Genomic DNA, 23210 nt, shown 5'->3' with positions numbered 1-23210 from the left:
AAGTCTGAAAGGTGGTAATCATCTACATTAAAATGTTTTGCAAATGATTCTTCATCTCCCCCCACCCTAAATAAAAATATTTTAAGTATGAGAATTTCTTGTAGAACTATTTCCAGCTCTCCAAAGGGTGAAGAGGAAAAAGGCAACATCATCCCAAAAAACAAAGGCCTTTGGTGGCAGAGCCCCTGTTGTCCTTTAGAACCTTGTTTTGCTCAGATCATTTATTTGAAGATCATTTAAACAGATTTCCATTCCTCAAACATTCAGTCTGGTGGCTTCCACAAGGAACGAAAATCTCAGAATCCCAAATATGAAATGACCTTATAAACATAAACATTTATATATGGGCGGTGGTGGTGGGGTGTGTGTGTGTATGTGTATATACACACACACATACACACCCTATAGTTAGGTACATTGTTTATTCAAATGTCTTTGAAAGTGACTGCACTGATTGACATTGTGTAATTCGCCTTGAGTCTCAGTGAGAAAGGCAGACTATAAATAATGTAAATATGTTTTTTAAAGAAACCTACTGAATTAAAACAATAAATGGTTATGCCGGTATAAAAGAAGACGATAAAGGAGCTTTTAAAAACAAATATGAACGCATTAATCATAAAGCTTTACACGCACTGATTAAATCTATGAAGACTTAACTGATCGCTTAATACCATTAAGCAACTAAGATTACTTCAATGGTTTCAGCCTATATACATATTTATTTATATACATTAAATATTTACTGACATAACTCAGCTCTTCCAACCTCCTCTAAGACAGAATTCTATACGCCTCGCCCCAATTAAGCCCCGCCCTTCTAGTATCGGTTGCCCCTGGATACGGCCCGCCCTGCAGTCTCACGAACCGGCCAGCACTCCCTCCCATTGGCTGCCGTGTTCTCGGGCCGGTCTCTTCTCCTCCGCCGATTGGCCGAGGCGCCTGCCGGAAGCACTCCCCTTCTGAGGGAGGGAGTGACTGACGGGCTGTCCCGTCTGTGCCGCTGCTGGTGCCTCCGACCCCGCCGCCGTCGTGTCAAACGACGTCGACGAGGCCACCATGAGCCGCCGGCCGTCCTTCAGCGAGTGCCTGCGCGACTGGGAGGAGCTGCAGGACGGCTTCCAGCGCGTGCAGGTACCCCGGGGGGGGGAAGTGACGTCATGGGGAGGGGCATGGAGATGGGGAGGACTTGGGCTGGTGGGGGTACTTGGTCAATAAAGGGGAGCTGGCGGGGGAGGGGGGGCGGTGGAAGAGGGTCTCCGCCCTGGAGAGAGTGTTGGGAAAGGGGTGTGCCTCTGAGCACGTGCAGAGTGCTTTCCCTGCCTCCTTTCCATAAGGTGGATGATGGGGAACTGCCTCTGAGCACGTGCAGAGTGCTTTCCCTGCCTCTTTCCCTTACGGTGGGTGATGGAGACTGACTCTGAACATGTGTAGAGTGCCTTCCCTGCCATTTTTCATTAATGTGGTGATGGGAGACTACTTCTAAACTACCTCTCCCCTCTGATGTACTTTGGCAGGATCAACTCTCGGTGCTCCATCATTTCTGGCCCTGTAGGGTGGACTGGTTTCAAAAGGTGGCTCTAGAGCCTCAGCCCCATGGTCTTTAAAATACAGCTCCGGTAGCACTTTAAAGCTTTTGTGAGCTCATACCCTGGAAATCTTGTTGGTCTTTGAAGTGCTACCAGATACAAATCTTGCTCTTCTACCACAGACCAACACAGCTACCCACCAGAAACTGGCTGTCAGTTTCCTTCTGGGCACAATTCACAGTGTTGGTTACACTACCGGTAAAGCTCTCATGATCTGGAACCAGAGTACCTGAAGGGAGATCGCCTTTTTCTTTATAAGCTCATCTACGATAATAACTGGAGGCCCTTGTCTATGTGCCTCCCAAATAGAGGCTAGGCATGGCCTTCTCAGTAGTGGCACCCAAGTTCTTGACGTTGAATTTTGTATGCCTGTGTTTAGATCAACGATTCTTTAGGATCTTAGGCACTTGAGATCTTAGGTACTCCTCCCTACTTGCAGTGGCTTCTGTCTGCTGGTGGAGGAGAGGTGTTTTGTACCGCTCGCCCTCATCCTGCAGATACAGTCCTGGCTTTCTCAACCCAAACCCTTAAATAGCAAAATAGGACTTGGCTCAAAAGTTAAGGAGTTTGCTGATGGGCATCAAGTACAAGGATCTCACTAAATGCTTGCTCTGTATTGTATGCATGTGAGATAAATATAGGCATGTAATAAAGTTCCCTTGTTTGGAGTGCTGTTAAATGTTCTAATTTTTTTTCTACTTTGGGGGACGTCTGAGGATAATGTTGCATACTTGGTGGGTGATAGTGGATTGAAGGTTGAGAACCACAGTTTTAAATATTCCCCTTCCGTCTTGAAGCTGCTCTGAGTTTTATGCCGCTGCTGTTTTAAAACTTTTCCTCCCTGTGTTTTATGCTGTGACCTCTGAAGGGTTTTTAAGACATCCTCCCATTTTTTGATCTGATGGTTTGTGTCCGCTTATTTTTTCTGCACTGTTTTTGGTTGCCGATTTTATTGAATTTTATTGCTGTTAATTTTTGCTGCAATCCACCTCCTGGTTATTTGTATAGAAAGGCAGGGTAGGAAGACTTTAAATATAAATAATAATGCAGCGTATTGTTCCCTACTTATTCTTCAGACGCATGGAGAGGAAAGAACCTCTGAGCAGGTGCAAAGTGCTTTCCCCTCCGAACTACATTGGGCTCTTCTTTATTTTCCCGTCAGCATGGAGATGAGGGGAAGGTCTTGCTGGTTTAAACTTGTAAATGAAAACCACCAGTGGCAGGAGGTAGAGAGGGGGCACAGGGTGGAAGATCCTAGTAGAGGGCATGAGAGTGATTAGGTTTTATTATTATATATTAAACTGTACAAACTATATTGAACAACTTTTATTTTAGAGTTCAACATGCATATATTATCTCAGTTATACTCCATCAAGTAGGACAACGTAACCCCCAAATGGGATTCAGGTCACACATGCTTCTGAGTTAAAGCTAAGAGATGCGTAGTTTCCCGGTAGCCCCCCTGTGAACTTACAGTGGAGGTGAGATTCAGATGGGGGAGTTCCTGGCTCACAGCTCAGTCCCAGCCACCTCCCATCTGGGTACCAGTTCGAGTGGGTGGCACTAAGGCATGTGAGAGGTGGTTTGAGAGGTTTGGACCAAGCTAAAGGTGACTAGGCTGTGAGGGTGTAGGGTGCTAAGATGGTTGGTTTGTTTGGGAAGGATCGGGACTAGGTGTGGGATGGGGCGGGGAACCTGTTGAATTAAGGGATAAGGTCATCAAGGTGGGAGCCGGTGATCCTGGAATTGCAGTACCAAGGATAGGATGGGAAGGATGGAGTGAGAGGCACGGCCAGCGGGGCTTTTGAGGCAAGGCTTGTCAGAGTGGGGGAGAGTTTTTTTCTCCCCAAAGAGCATGCCACTTAGCTGGGGGACATCTAGGTCTCTTGGCTGAGTGAAGAGGTTTTGAGACATTTGCTCCTCCCTGGTAGCCACTGTGATCCGAATTCAGAGCTCCATATGCAGCTTGCTGGGGCTTTGCACCCCAATGGGGGTGATCTGACATCGCTGTAACCGCCTCCAGGATTTTCTTCTCTGCCCCCCTCAGTTCCCTTCTTTGCCCCACGAGTGCTCAGAGGAGTCACACATCATTTCCATCAAACCTCACCTGTTCTAGAAAGCCTCCGGCTAAATCATCTTCCTCTCTGAAATCAAGTTGAAATACATGTGAATGCACGCTTACGCTAACCCTTGACTTGTTTCTGCCTTTCCTTTCCCCAAATGGGGATTGCTTGGGGTAGAGAACCCACTCTTTGCATTTTCTTCTCCCTCCCCCTTTAAAGATAGTTTCTGAGTAACAGAACTGAGTCTTATGTGTAGGGGACCAAATTGCATTACTAAAATCTCAGCTGTCTGGATAGATACTGTGTTTCATGTACCTAAACCTCATGGAGTAGCTAAAGTCATGGATGGATGGAGGGTAGGAAGGAAGGAAGGAGGAACATGCAGCGCAGTCATTGCGCCCACCTTCCCATTGGTTGATGAGGTAGCCTCAGAAAGGAAAGAAATTCTGCTTCCCCAAATGTAGCGCATTTAGGAGGTCCCAGATTTACCTCCAAATTAAAAAATCTTAGGTAGCAGAATGAGTCTTCCCGGCCAACAGTCCTAGAGAGTTCCTGCTAGAATGGAAAATACTGGCCTGACTCTATATAAGGGAGCTTCATAGGTTCATTATTACTTACCTAGGTCTTAATAACCTGCTTTTCGTCCCCATGGAGACCCAAAGCAGCTAACAGCGCTGTTGTTCCCCGTTCCATTTTATCCCCTGTGAGGTAGGCTGTGTTGAGAGTGAGCGATGGGATCGCTCTGTGAGTTTCCAGGACAGAATGGAGATGCAGACCTGGATATTCCAGATCCTAGTGTCACACTCTACCACTCTACACCACACCAGGTCTGTTGTACTTAGCGGCTCATTTTTCTGCAGTCCAATAGCCGGATTTGAGTTGGGTGGGGAAAGCTCATACCTTGAAAACCTTGTCGGCCTCTAAGGTGCCTCTGGACTCAAAACCTGCTGTCCCACTGCAGACCGACACCCACCTAAAATTGCTGTCCAGTGTTTTTGATAATGAACAGAAAGGAGTTAGCACTATAAATATCAGAGTCTGTTTTTGTATTGAACAAAAACATAACAAGGAGTGATTCCGCACACGTTGGATAATGCACTTCCAATCCTCTTTATAGATCATTTGGAACGGATTCTTTTGTGTGCGGAACAAAAAATCCACCTCAAACGATTGATAAAGTGCATTATCCAACATGTGCTGAATCAGCCATAGTGGGGCAATGCTAGTTTGCAAAAGGGACAAGTCCGTCTTGTATGACGCACAATCTCTCTAAAGGCCTGGGTCACCCTGCCCTAAGAGGGATGCTTGTCTTTAAGGTAACGCTGATACTTGGATAACAAGAGGTTGTACTGCACTGATGTGCTCTTGGAATGTCCTCATCGTGCCCTCTTAGGACCAGCAGAAAGCTTATTTCTCTTGCCCAATGCAGTGAACTGAGTAACAGATTGAGCAACGTCTCCCTATGCTTAGGGGGAAAGGGCTGCGTTCACAGCCATGCCAGGAGATTGCAGCTGTCCTTTGTCAGCGTTGGATTTACTAAACAGCGTTACGCACTCACAGGGTTTTATTAAAGTGGAGTCAGTGGTTGGTGGCGTCCCAGGCTTTTCAATGCAGGTTGCTGTCAAACAGCGAAATAGCGGCGATATGACGCCATTTTCAGCAGCAGGCACAATCTTTCCCCTGCCCACTATCTCCCCCTCCCCTCCTGCCATCACCATACTTATTTATGGTCTTTGGCTCCCAGCTGGGGAAATGGCACTGCCGGAGCAAAAATGGTGACAGGGGTGTGTGTCAGCAAGTATGCGCCCCATACACTGCATTGCAACTAATTTGTCATTGTCTGGCAGGCTAAGAAGGGAACCAACATTGAATGTACAGTTCACATTTCTTTCTAGGGAAAGACAGGTCCCTGCAGCTGAGAATTCTAGCCTTTTATTTTAGATTGGTTGGGGGAGAAGAGGACACAGGGCGAGTGCAGAAAGGTACTTATTCTGTTTTTTTAATGTGGAGTTCTGAATACATGTGAGTTGGGTGTCATTAACAGAGCTGCTCTTTGATATATTTGTTTTTGGCAATCAATTATAAAAATATAACGGATTAAATTTGGTTTTAATTAAAAAACAATAAATTGGATTAAAGGTCAGGGTATACGATTTTATGATGAAGAGAACACAGAATGTTATAATGGGTGTTCTTGGTGGGAGTAAGTAGAGTTGGCTGAGAGAATGGAGCCATTTAAGGAAGTTGGAGGTAGGGTGGAGTGGAAAGGTCAAAGGTCAAAGGCAAGAAGATAAGGACCGAGAAGTAGGTGAGGCTGGAGAACCTTTGCAGTCAGGGCAGAACGTCTGTGCCAGCTTCCGAGGGGGTCGTCTTGGCGTATCCTGCGGCTGTTAATTATTTCTTTCCCCCCTTGCTTAATTTCTTGTCTGCCTTTCTTGCCAAGATTCGAGGTGAATGAAAAGACAATAAATAACCGTAAAAGGTATACCTTATCATAAACGGTGCAGAAACTGGATTCCAAAAATTGGGAAGCAAAGCAGGAAACCCAAGATAATACATCAAACAAGCCGTGAAAATAAACTACGTCTGGCCAGTGGCCTGCCTGCTGTCAGCTGGGAAGTGCTAAAGGGTCTAATCCAGTTTCTGTTTGGAAGTGAAACAGCTGAGCAAGAGGGGCTGCAAAAGGCACCCTCCGTTCTCCAAACAAGGAACTTCATGTGCTTCAAAGCCTTGGCCCAGTCCACCGCCTGGTGCCCCTGCAAAGGTAGGGCTGATCCCTGGAAGTGAGGGAGGCCTTGGGCATAGCCTGAATAAGGATGCCCAAGCTGCCATTGCTAGCGCTGAGAAGGGAGCATGGCTTGTGCAGTTCCTGGACGCTCCAATGAAAGCATGTCGGGTAGCAGAGCCAGGCAGGACCATTCTCTGCCCGAGAGACCTCGGAGACTCCCCGCCAGTCAGAGTAGGCAGTGCTGAGGTAGAGGGACAAGTGATCTGACTTGGTATAAGGCAGCTTCATATGTTGTCTGATATTTCCCCAGCCCTGTTTTGCACATGAACCTGCCTTATACTGAGTCAGTAGTGGTCTGTTGAGGTCAGTCTTGTCTGTTCAGCCTGGCAGCATCTCTCTAGCATCTCGGGATCTTTCACATCACCCACTACCCGCTCCTTTTAACTGGAGATGCTCAGGACTGAACCTGGGACTTTCTGTATGCCAAGCAGATGCCCTGGCAACCGAGCTGCACCCCCATCCCATCATTTCTGGGACGCGTCTCCCCCCCCCTTCATTTATCAAATTTGGGCATGGGCAGTGCATTTCCTTTGCGTATAGGAAAAGCTGCAGTTGGGTGAAGTCTATGAAGGGAATGAGGATGCTTCATGGTTTTGCCAGCTTGTTGCTTGAACAGAATTGTAGAGCGTTGGGCATGACTCTCGGGGTCGTCATGGCAAGAATGCTCTTGTCCTATTCTTGACGCTTTATTTACAGGAGTAAATGCTTCACATCTCCAAAAAGATTAAGCTTGTTTTCACAAGACCGGGGCAGGGGGGGGGGCGGGCAACAATAACAAAAAAAAACCCTTTTGGGGACAGGTGTCTTTATATAATCGTCCCTCTCCCTAACTGGTAAATCCACTTGCTTCCCTGCCCTCAGGGAAAGTGACACTTGGCTGATTCCGCACACGTTGGATAATGCACTTTCAATGCACTTTATCAATCGTTTGAGGTGGATTTTTTGTTCCGCACACAAAAAAATCCGTTCCAAATGATCTAGAAAGAGGATTGGAAGTGCATTATCCAACATCTGCGGAATCACTCACTTGGCTATTCGGTCTTTCCATCCCCTGTAGCTGAGGTGTGACCTTTCCTACTCCTTTATCCTTTCTGGCTAGGTTATCGGCATCTCTAAAAAACTGGGTGGCTTTTCCGCTGATTAGACCTGGCGTACCCACCCTGCTTTCCCCTTTGAGCCCTACTAGGTGGTAAAAAGCATCTAGTGACCTCTAAGGATAGGTAAAGTACAGACCATTTATAGTAAACTTTGGTAGAAATCCTGGGGTGCAGGCCATTTCTTTCCATGCTACATTAATGGTTTCTCAGTAACAACAGCCCCGTAAAGTAGGCCAGACCTATAGTTATCCCCCTGTTCCATAGGCAACAGGAAGAGGATGCCAATGCCAAGCAAGAATGGGCACGTTTTTCAGCCTTGAGATGAGCAATTTTTTTCAGCCTTGAGAATGCTCTCTGAGGCCTGTCAGCTTTTAAGCATTCAGAATTGGACTCTGGCTGGTGCTAGAAACAGGAAGATCCAGCATCCAGCTCAGAGCTCTGAAAAGCAGAAGGAGACCCAGAGGTGGTTTTCTCTTTAACAAAAAAATCCAGGAGCGTTGGCCCACTAGCTGGTGCTGCAGTTTGGCAACGGATGTCCCTGTTAATTGTTAAGGGGCTCGCTGGCCTTACAGAAATCTCCCATGGGCTGGATGTGTCATGCAAACTCCCTCCCCTCCAGCTGTGATTTCCCCACCTCTGACTTACTGAGTTTGTGTCTGAGACCACATCTGAACGGGGGCTTCCTGCCATGCGCTGTTCACCAGTTCTCTGGAAACAGCAGCCCCTCTTTCCCAGGAAGGGCTTGAGCAATTCTTCGGAAGGCAGCCGGGTCTCAGGGAGAGATTGCGAGCTGCTTTTTTCAAGGAAGTCTGAAAAAGGAGCTGGAGTGCTGTGAATCTGAAGTAACCATTCAAGCGACCTTGAGTGCAGATTTAAGATTAAATTTCCAGGAGAGCCAGCGATGCCCACTAAGGTGATAGACTACAAGAACTCATGGCATGTCATTAGGTAATTTGTTACAGTGGCTTGTTATTTCCGTGGCACCAATAATGTGCTTGTTGGTGCTTTGCAGAAGATAAGGAAATGGATCCTCTTGTGGCGCTGACGTGGCACACGGTGACGGGACAGCCGTCATCAAGGAGTGAGCCAGCGTCAGGCACTCAGAGGTAGCTGATCTGTTATGTTCAGGAAGGAGCACTCACGGAGGAATCCTGTGCAGAATTACACCCTTCCGAGCCTGTGGACTTAGAAAGGGGAAATTCTGCTTAGAATTGAGATGTTGCAGACCCAAAACGATGATCGAATGGACCACAGAGGGAGATTGCTTGTGGGGTTAGGGCTGAGGGCACAGACTCACTTATATCTGCGTCCAGCAAAAGAGGTTTCCCAATGGAGGTAACTTTGGTTGGGAACATTGGCCAAACATTGCTAAAGAATGGTCTTTTTAAAGCACTGGCTTATCTCAGGGCGATGTGCAAAAGCTCCTTGAATCACACACAGGTTCGATACTTGTGCCAACTGCAAAAACATTTTAGTTTGCTGTTCTTGTGAAACAATGGCACGGACTTTTAAAAAGAGATGGGTGATCTGACGCAATGGCCTTTGTTAAGAACATAAATAAGAGAAGCCATGTTGGATCAGGCCAATGGCCCATCCAGTCCAACACTCTGTGTCACGCAGCGGCCAAAAAAACGAGGTGTTCTCAGGAGGTCTGCCAGTGGGGAAGGGACACTAGAAGCCCTCCCACTGATTGCCGCCCCAAACACCAAGAATACAGAGCATCACTGCCCTAGACAGAGAGTTCCATCTATACTTTTGGCTAATAGCTATGGATAGACCTCTGCTCCATATGTTTATCCAGTCCCCTCTTGAAGCTGTCTGTGCTTGAAGCTGCCACCACCTCCTGTGGCAGTGAATCCCCTGTGTTAATCACTCTTTGGGTGAAGAAGAAGTACTTCCTTTTATCCGTTCTAACCCAACTGCTCAGCAATTTCATTGAGTGCCCACGAGTTCTTGTATTGTGAGAAAGGGAGAAAAATACCTTGTTGGAGCCTTCTTTGGAAACGGCTTGTGCAAGTGACCGTGTCTTGGCTGCTTTGCTAGGTCTGCCCCTGATTGCTGGGAGCATGCATCTCTCACTCCCCCTTTACCTTAATGAATGAAAAGTGGCCCCGACATGTTGGCATTCTTCGCTTCACAAGACAGTGGACCACAGCCAAACTGTAGGCGAACAAATGACTGGGTGCCAATGGTCTCGCTGCTGTCCATTGACAGAGGCTGGAAACTGGTGTGAGCACAGCTGCTCCGTTGACCAAGCACAGCTAATCCAGAGACTTCATTTGGCGCAGGTAATCATAGCTGCTGAAGTTGCACACCCCTATTCCTTTCAGTTCCTGAAGAGGGCGCTGAAGCCCCAACAACTGCAATGCACATTGCACAGTAATTCATGAAGCTTGAGTTTCAGGCAGCAAAGTTCCAAGTTCAAATCCCGGTGCCCCGATGCTCAAATAGGGGGAATTTACTTGATTTATCTCTGCTGCGTCTTTCTTTGCTGCTGCTTTCCATTCATTCCTGGCATGCCCTGTAACTAAGATGGATCCCAAACTGATGCATTTGCTCTTTCTCCCCCTCCCCCCCTTTTTTAAAAAACCAGGAAACCCACAGGTTGTACAAGCAGAAGCTGGAAGAGCTGACGAAGCTCCAGGATGGGATCTCCAGCTCCATCACCCGGCAGAAGAAGCAGCTGAAGGAGCTGTCGCTGGCTCTCAAAAAGTACGTCTGGAGCAGCCGCGTCTGGCTCTGCCAAGGGAAGCCATTGCAGCCACTGTGCATGTTTGCCCCCAAGGCACGGGGAATGGTTTTTCTATCACTTCTTCTCATACCCGCTCAGTAACACCTGGATTCAGATACTGTATACGCAGGACCCAGTGACATAGTGGGAGAGCACTTGGTTTGCATGCAAAAGGTTCCAAAGACTGGGTCTCCAGCTGAAGGGTCTCCGCTTGGGAAAGAGCCTTCTCTGCTATGAGAGATCCTGCAGAGCCGCCTGCCAGGCAGAGGAGAAAATACTGAGTTGGTTGGGCCCCATATAAGGCGATATTGTATGTCCCTCTTTAAACAGGGATGAGTCGTGTCTCAGCAGCAGAACTCACGCTTTGCTTGCAGAGGATCTGCTTTTCAGGCCCTGCGTCTTCTAGGTGTTGAGGAGGATCTGTCTCTGCCTGAGATCCCGAAGACCTGGTGCCCAATAGCCAATACTGAGCTTGATAGACCAGAGCTTGTCTTTAATCGGCACCTTCATTTCACCCCCTGGGACTAAACCTTCTTTTCTGTTACTGTTCCTTCGACCCAGTGATCTCGAACAGCCGCTGAGAGTTTACATTTAGGCACTTAATAAAAGCTACCCACATATTAAAGTTCATGCAGTTGCTTTAGGATGTTTCCATATTTCTACAACGGCAGCCAAAAATCGAGCGACCCTGTATGTAACCCGTCGTGTCTTTATTGCTCAGTAGCCTAGAAGTCTCGGCAGTTGAAGAAGCAAAATCCTTATTAATTAGGGGGGAAATAAGCTCCGGTCTAAGTTTTAAAAATTCAAGGCGATTTAAGAGTACGTGATCAGTAGATTCAATGCAATGAAGGTTGCAATTAAATAGTCTTGAGTATGGAACGCCATCGTATCTACCCGACAACACTGCAGATGGTAAAGCATTAAGACGTGCCTCTATATTTAGGAAATGTTAAATCACGAAAACACGTTGGGATACAAACTGGTAGGGGAATGCCAACAGCAAAGGTTGAGCAAACTCTTCTTGACCTTATTGATGTACATTTATCGTCCAGATGTTTTAGACGAGTTTGAATCTAAATCCAAGAGTAAAGTGCTTTCCACCTGGTCTCTATGTGCTGCCTTTTCCTGTCTCTTGCTTCTTTGGCTTCTCATGTTACGAGGTGCTGGCAGTGTTCGATGAGCTGTTCTTTTCCCCTCTCAAGATGCAAGTCTTCCCTCGTCGCCGATCAAGAGGAGACCGTCCAGGAGATCCAGGATATGATCAAAGAGCGGCAGAATGTCTTCTTTGAAATGGAGGCTTATTTGCCCAAGAAGAACGGGTAAGAGGTGGCTGGGCTCCGGAACGCCTATGTTAGAGTAGAACGGGACTAGAGCCCCATTAGGAGCCACTCCCTGAAGATGAGGCTGTGTGTACCACACACCATGGGAAACTGAGTTTGCCAAACTATACAAATGGCCCAAATTCAACAAGTTTGCATAAGTGCTTTTCGTTTGCATAACTTTGGTTCTGCATCAAGCTGTGCAGAGCATTGGAGCCTCACCTTCAACCCCCCTGGACTTCATTCTGGGTTGAAGCGTGTCCCAAGGCATTGCCCCCACCCTTTAAAGACTGCCTTTGTAGCCCCGTGGGCTGGAAACTACTATCCAAATATAAATGAACATAGAGGTAGTGGCGCAGCCAAAGTCTGTGGCCACTTCCATCTCTGTAGGGTTTTTTTTTGTGCTTTGTTGAATGGTGGAACACTGAACAAGCCTTGCAAAAGTGTGAGATCACTAGCAGATCAGTGGTGTGAATATGGCGGTGGTCATTTGAGTGTACAACGGAGTGTTACTCTTTTATTGCTTTTTAGGCAGAGGCGTGGCTTTCAGCATAGCTGCTCCGGCAGGAACAGAAAACCTTTACTGTTAGAGCTGCTGCTGACTCTGCTACTAGCTGAAGAATTATCTAAAGCCAGAGCCACACGTGGTTGCGGCAGACCTGCCTATTGCCCTATTATGTGTGAAGCAGAGACTGATTTAAAGTGTGTGAGATGGAGTACTGCAGCCTCTTCTGCTTGGCACTCCCCCCCCCCCGATCTGCTGATACTGGAGTTCAACTAGGGGAATAGTGGGGGGAAATGCTGGGGGAGATTTTAACATCCCTGACCCACCTGCTGCTTTTTAAATCATACCCCTGCCTCATTTATACAGATGTTAAAATGTCCCCGTTAAAGATATGGACCTTCTGATGGGGAGAGGGGTTGCACATCAAAGCCAGACCCCTTTTCAGACCTCTCCTCCAAATGGGATAAAAAACAGAGGGGTTCTGTGCATAATCTCATCCTCCAACCCATCCTCTCCAGCCCATAGCAATGTGGCCATCTCCCTTTTTATCAGCCGCTGCCAGGGCCCTTTTAAAGACAGCACGGCAAACCTTGCATGGCAAACTGGTCTTATTTCCCCACCTTTTACAAGCAATTGTCTCAGGTAGCCTGTCAGTTGGCAAAGTATCTGCTTCCAGGTCTCGTTTGCTGGGCAGCCTCGATTGGGCAGTGCGGACGCAGCAGCTTCTTGCCATTTTGACTCTGCAGCTGCCAGAGGGATATCAGGACCTGCCTCCTGCCACAGCCCACTCATTTGTTCACCAGAAGAACTTCAGCTGACCAGTTCTAATTACACGATTCAACCACAGCGCTTGCTTGCTTCTGTGGACTTCGGGGTTCCTGTCTGCTTATAGCTGTGTAGGGTTCACTGGAGGACGTATGCACCGCAGTACATTTTTGCCAGGGAAGAAACAGGCCTGAATTGGGAGCAAATCCTGTTGAGTTTGGTGGAACGTGCTTCCAAGTAAAACAGCAAAAGACTGCTCTGTGAGTCACCCTCCCAAGCCATTCAGCCCGTCTGATTCTGCACAACATGGCAGATTTCTCCCTTGGTACAAGATGTCAGAGAATCTGACAGCCTTGCAGGGGTGTCCTCAACCTTTTCTCTCTTCTGTGGCAACCCAGGTTGTACCTGAACCTCGTGCTGGGGAACGTGAACGTCACTCTGCTCAGCAAGCAGGCTAAGTAAGTGCTTCACTGTTGTGGCTTTGGTTTTGCTCCCCTTGTGCTATTCCTTAGAAACTTTTGAAGGTGAATAGTAAACAAGTCCAGTAACACCTTTAAGACTAACCAACTTTACTATAGCATAAGCTTTCGAGAACCACAGCTCTCTTCATCAGATGCACAAAGTTGACATTCTCTGGATGCTGAATGCTGTATCCGATTCCACGCTATTTCCCTTCTCCACCCACCCCTTCAGTTAGGGGTTTTGCAGAAGGTTCACAGACCAGGTTGAATCACTTGTCCCTTGCCAGAAGGAGAGCTGGGCAGGACCAATGAGTAAGGAAATGCTCAAAGAAGCTAGATACATGATGGCTTGTTGGCATGCATAACTTGCTGTGGTTTTCCCAATTGTGAGGTGACCTTCCCCTCTCCGAAATCCCTGGAATTCTCCCTCTGCTGCCTGTCCAACTCCTGAGCTTCTGGCTACCAATTTTTCCCCAGCATACCTTTGCAGTCACAGACTTTTGTTTAAAAATGAAAGTTTTGATTCTTCTAAACCCTCGTCTCTGCCCAGTATCACATTCTGCAGCTTTTTGACTCTGTTGGGAGTTGGCAACACAGACAGCGCTCCGACCTTATCCAATGCCAGCCGCTGCAGGTCTTTCGTGAAAAGGCCTCTGCTGGGCTCCTTAAAGGAACCTGAACTGGCCTCCCTGACTTCTCCGTGCATCCATGATGCAGGTCACATGAAAGTCACCTCTGTAACAGACAGGTTCTGCTCTCTGTATCTACCTACCCTGGTTGCCATCTCCCCAGTCTGCCCTTGGCGCAGCCCCCCCCCCCCTCGTCCTGAGAACTAGGATCCTTCCATGGGTCTTTCCAGGACGTTCAAAGCCCCCGTCTGCTTCCCTGCTTTCCAGGTTTGCCTACAAGGACGAGTATGAGAAGTTCAAGCTCTACCTCACCATTATCCTTATCATCATTTCCTTCACCTGCCGATTCCTCCTCAACTCCAGGTGAGTTTGCAGCCCCCGGACCAGAGCAGTCCCCCCCTCCCCAGCAGAATAAGGTGGTAGATTTCTGTGGTGGTAAAAAAAAGGCTGCCCCACTTCAGACTGCAGGCTGGGGTATCCTCTTTGTTTTCCTCCCTTGTGTAAAAACTCTAAGCAATTTTTAAAAATTGCATATCGGGGAGCTGCATGGAAGCCTAGCCCTTTGGATGCAAGTACTGATTTCCTACTTTCAGGATGTTATTAAAGCCGGGAAATGGGCAGTGCTAGGCGGAGCCCCCCTGGCCGGTTGATGAGGGATTGGGCCCTCCCCACCACCAATACCCTCATTTTTTTAAAAAAAATTGAATGCAAAGATAGTCTGAAGTTGTTTTAAATTTGACCAGTGGAATTCTGTGCCTCTATGTTGATATATACAATTGTATTTTAACTGTATAAATTGGATGTTTTTAGAATTGTTAATTATAACAACTGTTTTATATATTTTAATCTTTATGTATTTTGTAATCCACCCTGAGCCTGCTGGAAATGAGGGGAGGGCGGAATAAAAATCAAAAATAAATAAATAAATAAATTGGGGAGGGGGGAGGGACCAGAACTGCAGGATTTGAGTCCAGGGGCACCTTAGAGGCCCACAAGGTTTTCAGAGTATGCGCTTTCGAGAGTCAAAGCTCCCTTCTTCAGATACAGGCCCTCGGAAGTTTATACCCTGAAAATCTTGTTGGTCTCCAAAGTGCCACTGGACTCAAATCCCGCTGTTTTACTGCAGACCAATAGGGCTACCTATATGTAAAAAAATGTACTTCCTCACCTCTAGTCCTGGGCTTTTTTTGTGGGGGAACTCTCACCCAAGGCAACTCCCGGGAGAAGGCGGTACCCCATCACTACATGTGTGCGCATGCTTCCGGGACTGTGCAATGACATCACTTTTGGAAAGTGACATCATCACGCAAGCTGTGGCCGCCCTGGGAGTGCTCCTGTGCTCCACGGGGGGCCTGATTCGGCCTGGATTGGGCCTAAATTGGCCTGGAAAGGGCCACTGCGGCGCAGAGGAGCACTCCCTTGCCCAGCAGTGGCCCGATCCAGGCGGTTTCGGGTCCAAATAGGGCCTGGAATGGCCGCTGCCACGCAGAAGAGCACTCCCCCACCCGGCAGCAGCCCGATCCAGGCCATTTCAGGCCTGATCCTGGCCATTTAAGGCCCAAATTGGGCCCAAACGGGCCTGAAATGGCCCAGATTGGGCCTGAATCGGCCTGGAGCGGGCTGCTGCCGGGTGGGGGAGTGTTCCCCCACCCAGCAGCAGCCTGTTTCAGGCCGTTCCCCCACCCTCTCACCATGTGTGCTCCCCTCGCCCTGGAGCAGGCTTCCCTTTGCTCCAGAGGAACTGATCTCCATCTGGAGATCAGGGGGTGGGGCCACCACACACAAAGAGGTGCTGGAATGCCGTTCCTGAGCATTCTGGCAGAAAAAGCCCTGGTGCAGTCCATTCTACCAACCTTCATGCCATCTTCTTTTGCCTCCTGGGAAGGTGTAATGTTTGCTTTAAAAATACAACTTTCAAGGCAAGATTTCCATCCATCTTAATTGAGATAACCTTTAACGACTGTTGCTCTCACTCCAGCTGACAGCCCTCCTCCTTCCTTTCTGCCGCCACAGGGTGACAGACGCAGTCTTCAATTTCCTCCTGGTCTGGTACTACTGCACACTCACCATTCGGGAGAGCATCCTGATCAACAATGGTTCCAAGTAAGCGTCTCTATCCCAGACCCCTCTGATAACATGTATAGAGTGAGTGTCATCGTGGGGTTCCTAAGAGCATACAAAGCCGCCTTCTACTCAGTGAGCACAGTTGTCCATCAAGCTCAGGCATGATTGTGATGGGCTCTCCCAGGGTTTCAAACAGTTGTTCCGCACGCCTGCAACTCCACCTCCTTTTAAGGGGAGGTGCCAAAGACTGGACCCAGGACCTCTGCATGCAGAGCAATGTCCCGTCCTCTAAGCTGTACCTTCCACAGTCCGTTGATCATCTTCCTCCTTGTACAATGCCACATCATGTGAGACAAAGCTCTGCCTCCCGTGGAACAAATTAAGCTCCCTGATTGGTCCATTCCAGCTCAGTCCTGTGAGTGGCACCAGCTCTCCAAGGTCTCACGCACAGGAATTGTCATTGCCAGCAGCGGCAACCTGACATCTTTTTCATCGGAGATGTTGCAGATCGAGCCTGATATTGGCTGCACTGGCAAAGCATGCCTTCTGCCCCTGAGCCATGCCCACCCCAGCCCCTGGCTACGAAAGAAAAGTGGTGTTTGGGGAATGGGAGCCCCGTCTTGCATTAGGGGGTACAGCCAGTGACTTCCTTGAAGAATTCAGACCAGGGAGTCTGTACCTGCAAACCCCGATTCCATCTTGTAAGAAATGTCCCATGAGTCTGGTCACCCTGGCTTAGTTCTCCTGCCCCTTGGCTATGTTACAGCTGCCTCCCGGTTCTCTTAGGAAGGCCTTCCATGAAGATTGCAAAGGGGTTGGCATGTTTGTGTGTCATAGCAAAATAAAAGTCGCCCATAAGGATAAAGTCGCCCGTAAGGATGAAGGCATTTATTTCAATATGAGCTTTCGTGAGTCCCAGCCCATTTCTTCAGACGCTGGGCTCCTGTTTTATCTCTCTAGGGAGGACCTGCCAAGTCTTACTAACAAAATAACCCCCCCAACTCGGTCTGTTTCGCTCCTCCAGGATCAAGGGTTGGTGGGTTTTCCATCACTATGTTTCCACATTCCTCTCCGGCGTCATGCTGACATGGTGAGTTGAGCTTGACTTTACCTTGTTGAGTTACAATGGCCGGCCAGTCTAGCAGCATTCCTATCGTTATGGGGGGAGTGCATCGAAGTGAGTCTTACGTATTGAAGCGGACTCTTCCAACTCCTTCATGTCCTGTCTTTCAGAGGCTGGCTGTAAATACTTGTTTTGTGTTCGCTTAGGCTTTTAGTGACTTTTAAGTTAGGTGTCTGTATTTACATATTTCCTGTTGTGGCACCTGCCACCCCTCGACTGTTTATTTATTTATTTATTTATTCAATTTATATACCACCCATCCCAGGGGCTCTGGGCGGTGAACAGTTAAAATTGATAAATTTGATAATTGTATCTGTAGTTTGATTTTTATTTAATAGCCATATTGTTTCCTACAGTAGCGCAAGGCCAGTGTTTGGCCAAAAGGTGGGAGATGAGATCTTTAAATAAATTGATATATTGCTGGAATCATTGGGATGCGATGTGGGGAACCACATGTCTTTGTTCTCTGCTTTTGATTAACCAGTTGTGGTCAAATCACAGCCCAAGGGGTCACTTTCAGCCCCCAGGAACTTTTTATCCAGCCCTGAAGGCACTTAAATTTGCTGGAATTATCAACCTCCCCCCCAGCAATATTTTAAATGTTAAAAGCGGGAGAGTGTGGGGAGAATAGGGTCACGTCTCCCACTTTTTCAAACTGAAGGCTATTATATGTAAACTGCACGCAAATGTCTCCATCCCTTCCCCTTGCAGGCCAGATGGACTCATGTACCAGATGTTCAGGAACCAATTCCTCTCCTTTTCCATGTATCAGAGTAAGTGAGGTTGGATTTCATCAGGGGCAGGGGGGGCAGAAGGGTTTCTGTGAACCCCCAGACTGCATGGAGGATGTGTTGATGTTGCCATGGTCATAGATCCAGAGGAGTTAGCCCTGTTAATCTATAGTCGCAAAACAATAGTAGCACCTTTAAGACTAACCAACTTTATTGTAGCATAAGCTTTCGAGAACCACAGTTCTCTTTGTCAAATGCATCTGAAGAAGAGAGCTGTGGCTCTCAAAAGCTTATGCATCTGACAAAGAGAACTGTGGTTCTTGAAAGCTTATGCATCTGACAAAGAGAACTGTGGCTCTCGAAAGCTTATGCTACAATAAAGTTGGTTAGTCTTAAAGGTGCTACTGGACTCTCTTAATATTAAATAAAATTAAATAAATGCATCTGACGAAGAGAACTGTGGTTCTCGAAAGCTTATGCTGCAATAAAATTGCTTAGTCTTAAAGGTGCTACTGGACTCTCTTAATATGAAATAAAATTAAATAAATGCATCTGACAAAGAGAACTGTGGTTCTTGAAAGCTTATGCTGCAATAAAGTTGGTTAGTCTTAAAGGTTGCTACTGGACTCTTTACTAAGAATACACATGCAATCCAGATGCTAGCTGATGTTCTCCACATATATTCAGATCCTCCCCCCCACCACAATGAGAACTAGAAACTTGTTTATAAAAAATATGGAAAATGGACAGAATATTGGGTTCATATGAAGTGGGCTGTCATCAAACAACTGTATAATTCAAGTTCCCCCCAAAAAACAGCTTCCTATTTTGCTGGCAGAGGTCTTTCTATAATTTGACCCGAGCTTTGAAGATGGTACAAAACTATACATCTAACACTTATATAATTCGGGAGAAGAAAAAGGTATACTGAAGTTTGGGATTAGTAAAAGAAGAGGAGCAAAGAATTACGGGGAAGGCAGTTAGCAGGTGAAAAGTCTCATCATTTGCAATAGTCGACGCTGTCTGTATACATTCAGACATCCACCCCCTCCAACACAATGAGAGCTAGGAACTTGTTTTAAAAGAAATAAACATGAACTAAATCCTAATAATGGTAAAGAACTTAAATAGAACGTTGGATCCCTCACACCTCTGCTGCAGCAGATGTTTATGCAGCTAAGAAAACAGATCTCCGTAGACAAGAAGCCCTCTTTTATCCAGGAAAGCTGGATACACACCTGTGCTGTTTCGCGGAGGAAGTCACAGAAGGTGACGTCCACCAAGGCTGCTGCTCCTTTTGCTTTTTGGATCTGCCTCCAAAGCAGTGATCTCTTCCCAACCTTTGGACAGGTTTTGTGCAGTTCCTGCAGTATTACTACCAGAGCGGCTGCCTGTACCGGCTCAGAGCCCTGGGGGAACGACACAACATGGACCTCACCGTGGGTAGGCTGCGTGTGTGTGTGTTTATTAATTTAAAATCCTTAGAACTAATTTACAGATTTCGTTGCCATAAGATGCGTTGATGGCCATAAGTTTAGATGGCCTTAACAGGGGATTAGGCAGCCGCCTTCTCCTTCCTGATTTTATCAACGGCTGTTAACTATGATGGCAGAACGGAACTTCCATGTGCAGAAGCAATGCAGAGTTGGGGGAGGGGGGGCAGGGACAATGCTAGATGTTTCACGACTCTCTACTGTCGCTGGCCTGGAATCGTGGAAGAGAATCCTCATTTACTTCATTACTGCCCTAGGCTTGCTGAATAATAGCAAAGGCAGGACACCACATCTGCCCTCCGTGGCTTCCAAAACACAAGCAAGAAGTATTCAGCTGTTGGGATCAGAGACTTTCCTTGCTGGAGGTGTCCCACTTTTTGAGCAAGGGAAAGAAGTTGGTCTGTGAGAGGCGGCCACAGTGTTCCAGTCCCGGGGGTGGGGATGTGGGGTGGCTGACCGGCTTAGCCTAACTCCTCTGTCCCCCCCCTCTCTCACTACAGAGGGCTTCCAGTCGTGGATGTGGAGGGGCCTTACGTTCCTGCTTCCGTTCCTGTTCTTTGGCCACGTAAGTGCGCGCTGTGTCGTCTCTTCCTCCAGTGGGAAGAAGGTTCTTGGTTTACCGGTCTTATCATTAGCAGTCTTATTACTAGTATTAGCATTCTGCGCTGAGATAATGTCTTCTCCCTCTCACTCCCGTAGTTCTGGCAGCTGTATAATGCCGTCACCCTCTTCCGACTGGCGCAACATCCAAACTGCAAAGAGTGGCAGGTAGGTGAGAGGAGGTGGGAAGAGAGATCCCCGTGTCTCAGTGTCAGTTTCAGTCAGGAAAGCTCCTGCCCATGGCAGAGCTTGGAGAGAAAAGGTAGGGGGGGCCTTGAGCAGGTACAGATGTATTAAGTATGGCAGTTCTAGGCCAAAAATGTTTCTGATTTGGTTACCAGCCTCCAGTGCCTCTCCCCTCCTAGTAAGGGATGGGGGTGTCACTCACTGGCAGGCCAAAAGACAGAGAAGGTCCTAGGGATCTCCAGTTCTGAGTTGGCCGGGCCTTGGAGAGCTGCTGCCAATCAGAACAGACTAAAGTGGGCCGGAGGAACCAGTGATCTAGCTCAGCGCGAAGCATTGCATTCCTTCATAGCTCCGTGCTTGCAACAGAAAGGCCTTCCGAAACCGCCGTTTCCGGTGCCAAATGCTTAGGCAGCCCTGTGGAGATCCCTTTGAATTTGTGCTCACTCAGCGGGGCGTTGTGGAGGACTGGACCACTGCAGGGGGGCAGGACAAAGGTGTGGATCACCTGGAGGGGCCTGAAAAGGCCACAACCTGTCAACAGGTGTTGGGCAGAAAGTGACTTCAGTGGCAGGGTCACCCAAGAAGCCTTGGAGAGACACGTGGCCCAGGGCTCCACTCTCAGAACGCTCGTTGTACGGGGTGGACTTTCTAAACCTGGAAACTGAAAATGGTTGCTTAAAGAGGGGGTGGGGTGATATGAGCACCTCCTTTGGAGTGTGCAAGGCAACGTACAAGGCATCCCTTTTTTATGCAGAAAGGCCATTCCTCCCTTTTATCCCTGCAGCAACCCCGAGAGGGTGCAGAGGGTTGTGAACCATTTGCCAAGCGGAGGTGAAACCGAGAGGCAGGGAAGACCATAGGGACTGTACTTGTCCCACACCGGCTGCTTTTGGATTTAGACATGCCGGGAGGTGGACTATAGGACAGTAAGGCTTGGACAGAGGCCAAAAGATGCAGAGTGAGAGTCTGTCTCCTCCGATTCCAAAGATCTGGTACTTCTGTATTTCCCCCCCTGCCCTTCCCCTTCTGAGAGCTTCCGTGCCCTGGCCCGTTCACATCTCACAGAGTATGTTCTTCTGACAGGTGCTGATGTGCGGCCTTCCTTTCTTTGTCCTCTTCGCTGGCAATTTCTTCACCACCTTGCGAGTTGTCCACCAGAAATTCCAAGAGAAGATGAAGGGTTCCAAGAAGGAGTGAGCCGCGGCCTCCCTGAGCATCCGTCCTCATCGCTACCCCCGGACGTTCGTTTCCACCTCCGCCTACCTTCCGTCGTTCTTGGCCCTGAGCCGGGGAGCTTGCGTCCCGTGCTCCTGAACTGATGATTCACTCTGGGCTGAGCATCTCCCCCCACCCCTCCAGTCTTCTCATGAACTGGTACAAATGAAGCCGAATGTGAACACCGCTCCCCAATCTGGCACGAGGCCATTCTGAGAAGCAGGCCTTTGTCCTCGGATGGTGGGTTTCCAGGACGATGGCCGCAGAGTCAGCAACCAGCAGTGACTTTAGCCCATGACTCTTGAATGTCTTTCTGAACCCTTTTCCCAGCCCGTCCCACCTGGGTGCCACCTGGAGCAGCCGTCTACCAGGTGGGGACAGGTTTAGCCTCAACCATCTTTAAAGTCTGTTTGGACCTGGCATGAGGGGCAAAGGGAGTATTTCTCCTCTGTACTGTACAGCATCTCCCGTCTTGACTTTTACGCTGACTCCTGTGACTTCTCTCAGGCTTGCGAGAGACCTTTTCCCTTGCGGGTTTGTGTTCCACTCTTCTCTGGTATTTTACCAGGAAGGCCAAAGGAGCCTGAGTCTTGGCCGTGTACAGCCTGGCTGCCTCTTCTTCAGTATCCCCACCAGCACCAAAAAACATTCTGTGATGTCTGCCCAGGTCTCTTTCCTGACCTGCTAGTAAGAACTGATGGGTGATTTTGTTTCCCAATTTTTCTATATCCCTTCAGAAGTTGGAAGGGGGGACGACTGGCCAGAAAGTCTTAGATTGTGGGTGTGGTAAAGCTGGTACTGAGCAATGGCTTGGGTGGGTGGGCTGCATTGGGCGCTGACCTCTCTCAGCCATTGTGTGACGTATTTTGAAACTGCGTTGTGTGTGTGACGTCTTTAGGAAAGCTGGAAGGAGCTGGCCGGCCTTAAGCCTGTGTCTTTGCATCTCCTCTCGAAGTGTATTGTCATTTAAAAAGTGTTGAAAAATAAAGGAAGGGAAATGAAGCACCTTCAAGCGATACCAGGGGCCATATGAACTCTCCTTGCGCTGAGTCTTCGTGGCCAGAAACTCAATCTCCTGTAGGTATAGGCAGTGCTACAGGTAGATAAGGCCTACACACAATGTGAAGGGCGAGGATGCCCCCGAAGGCCACTAATATCGTGTGTTTTAGGAAAGAACACCTCCCCAAATGCACTGGAGGCAACTTAGGTGGAGCATCTTCATCAACAGCTATATAGACCTTTATCGTTTTAGAGCCCTGCCTTTTTACTTCAGAATATGGCCCCGAGGCTACCGCTGGCCCAAGCAGGTGCTTGAGCACCATCTACACATTACCATGTCCTTGCAGCTGCTGGGGAATAACACAAGCACTTTGCGTCATGTGCACGCTTGGAATTTGGTGCCTCCCATGCAGTACAGCCCCTTTTCCGTCTGCGACCACAGCATGCAGGGAGAAGCAGCCACAGCTTCCCCCCCCCCACACTGTTTTCACTGCCACAAACTGTGTTTGTGTGACACTTGCATGTAGCCATACAAGCAACTTGGTTTTTACAATTGAGCCAAGTGGCACAATAGTGTTTGAGTACACAAAAACAGCAGGGGTTTGGGGAGCTGTAGCTGTTTCTCCCTTTGCTTTGGTTGCAAAGAGAAAAAAGCGTGTCTAGGAGGCACCCATCGCATGTGTGATGCAAAGTCCTTGTGTTCCCCAGCAGACGCAAGGACTTTATAATGTGTATATGGAGTCTAAGAGGCAGCCTTTTCAGCGTAGTGAGGTAGTGAGTGGAAGCGAATCTACATACGTAAGGCCACGTAGCACAACCTGAGCCTACACCATCCTGAACTTGAAGGTAAAG

At 48.2% G+C, this 23210-nt stretch overlaps 1 protein-coding gene across 1 annotated transcript; it reads left to right on the top strand.

Moving 5' to 3' along the window:
- Positions 1 to 973: 973 nt before the first annotated feature.
- TMEM120A (transmembrane protein 120A) lies at positions 974 to 22377 on the top strand. The gene is made up of 12 exons (XM_055000962.1): positions 974 to 1134; positions 10131 to 10249; positions 11471 to 11587; positions 13256 to 13315; positions 14215 to 14310; positions 15961 to 16050; positions 17036 to 17101; positions 17846 to 17907; positions 19216 to 19308; positions 19859 to 19923; positions 20058 to 20126; positions 21228 to 22377. Exons 1-12 carry the CDS (start codon positions 1060 to 1062, stop codon positions 21339 to 21341), a joined length of 1026 nt encoding a protein of 341 aa, XP_054856937.1. The 5' UTR covers positions 974 to 1059; the 3' UTR covers positions 21342 to 22377.
- The last annotated feature ends 833 nt before the right edge of the window (positions 22378 to 23210 follow it).

This window comes from Eublepharis macularius, chromosome 17 (genome assembly GCF_028583425.1).
Source record: "Eublepharis macularius isolate TG4126 chromosome 17, MPM_Emac_v1.0, whole genome shotgun sequence".
NCBI classification, from domain to species: domain Eukaryota; kingdom Metazoa; phylum Chordata; class Lepidosauria; order Squamata; family Eublepharidae; genus Eublepharis; species Eublepharis macularius.
The sequence above is the reverse complement of the archived record's forward strand: the minus strand, read 5'-3'. Positions and strand labels throughout refer to the sequence as shown.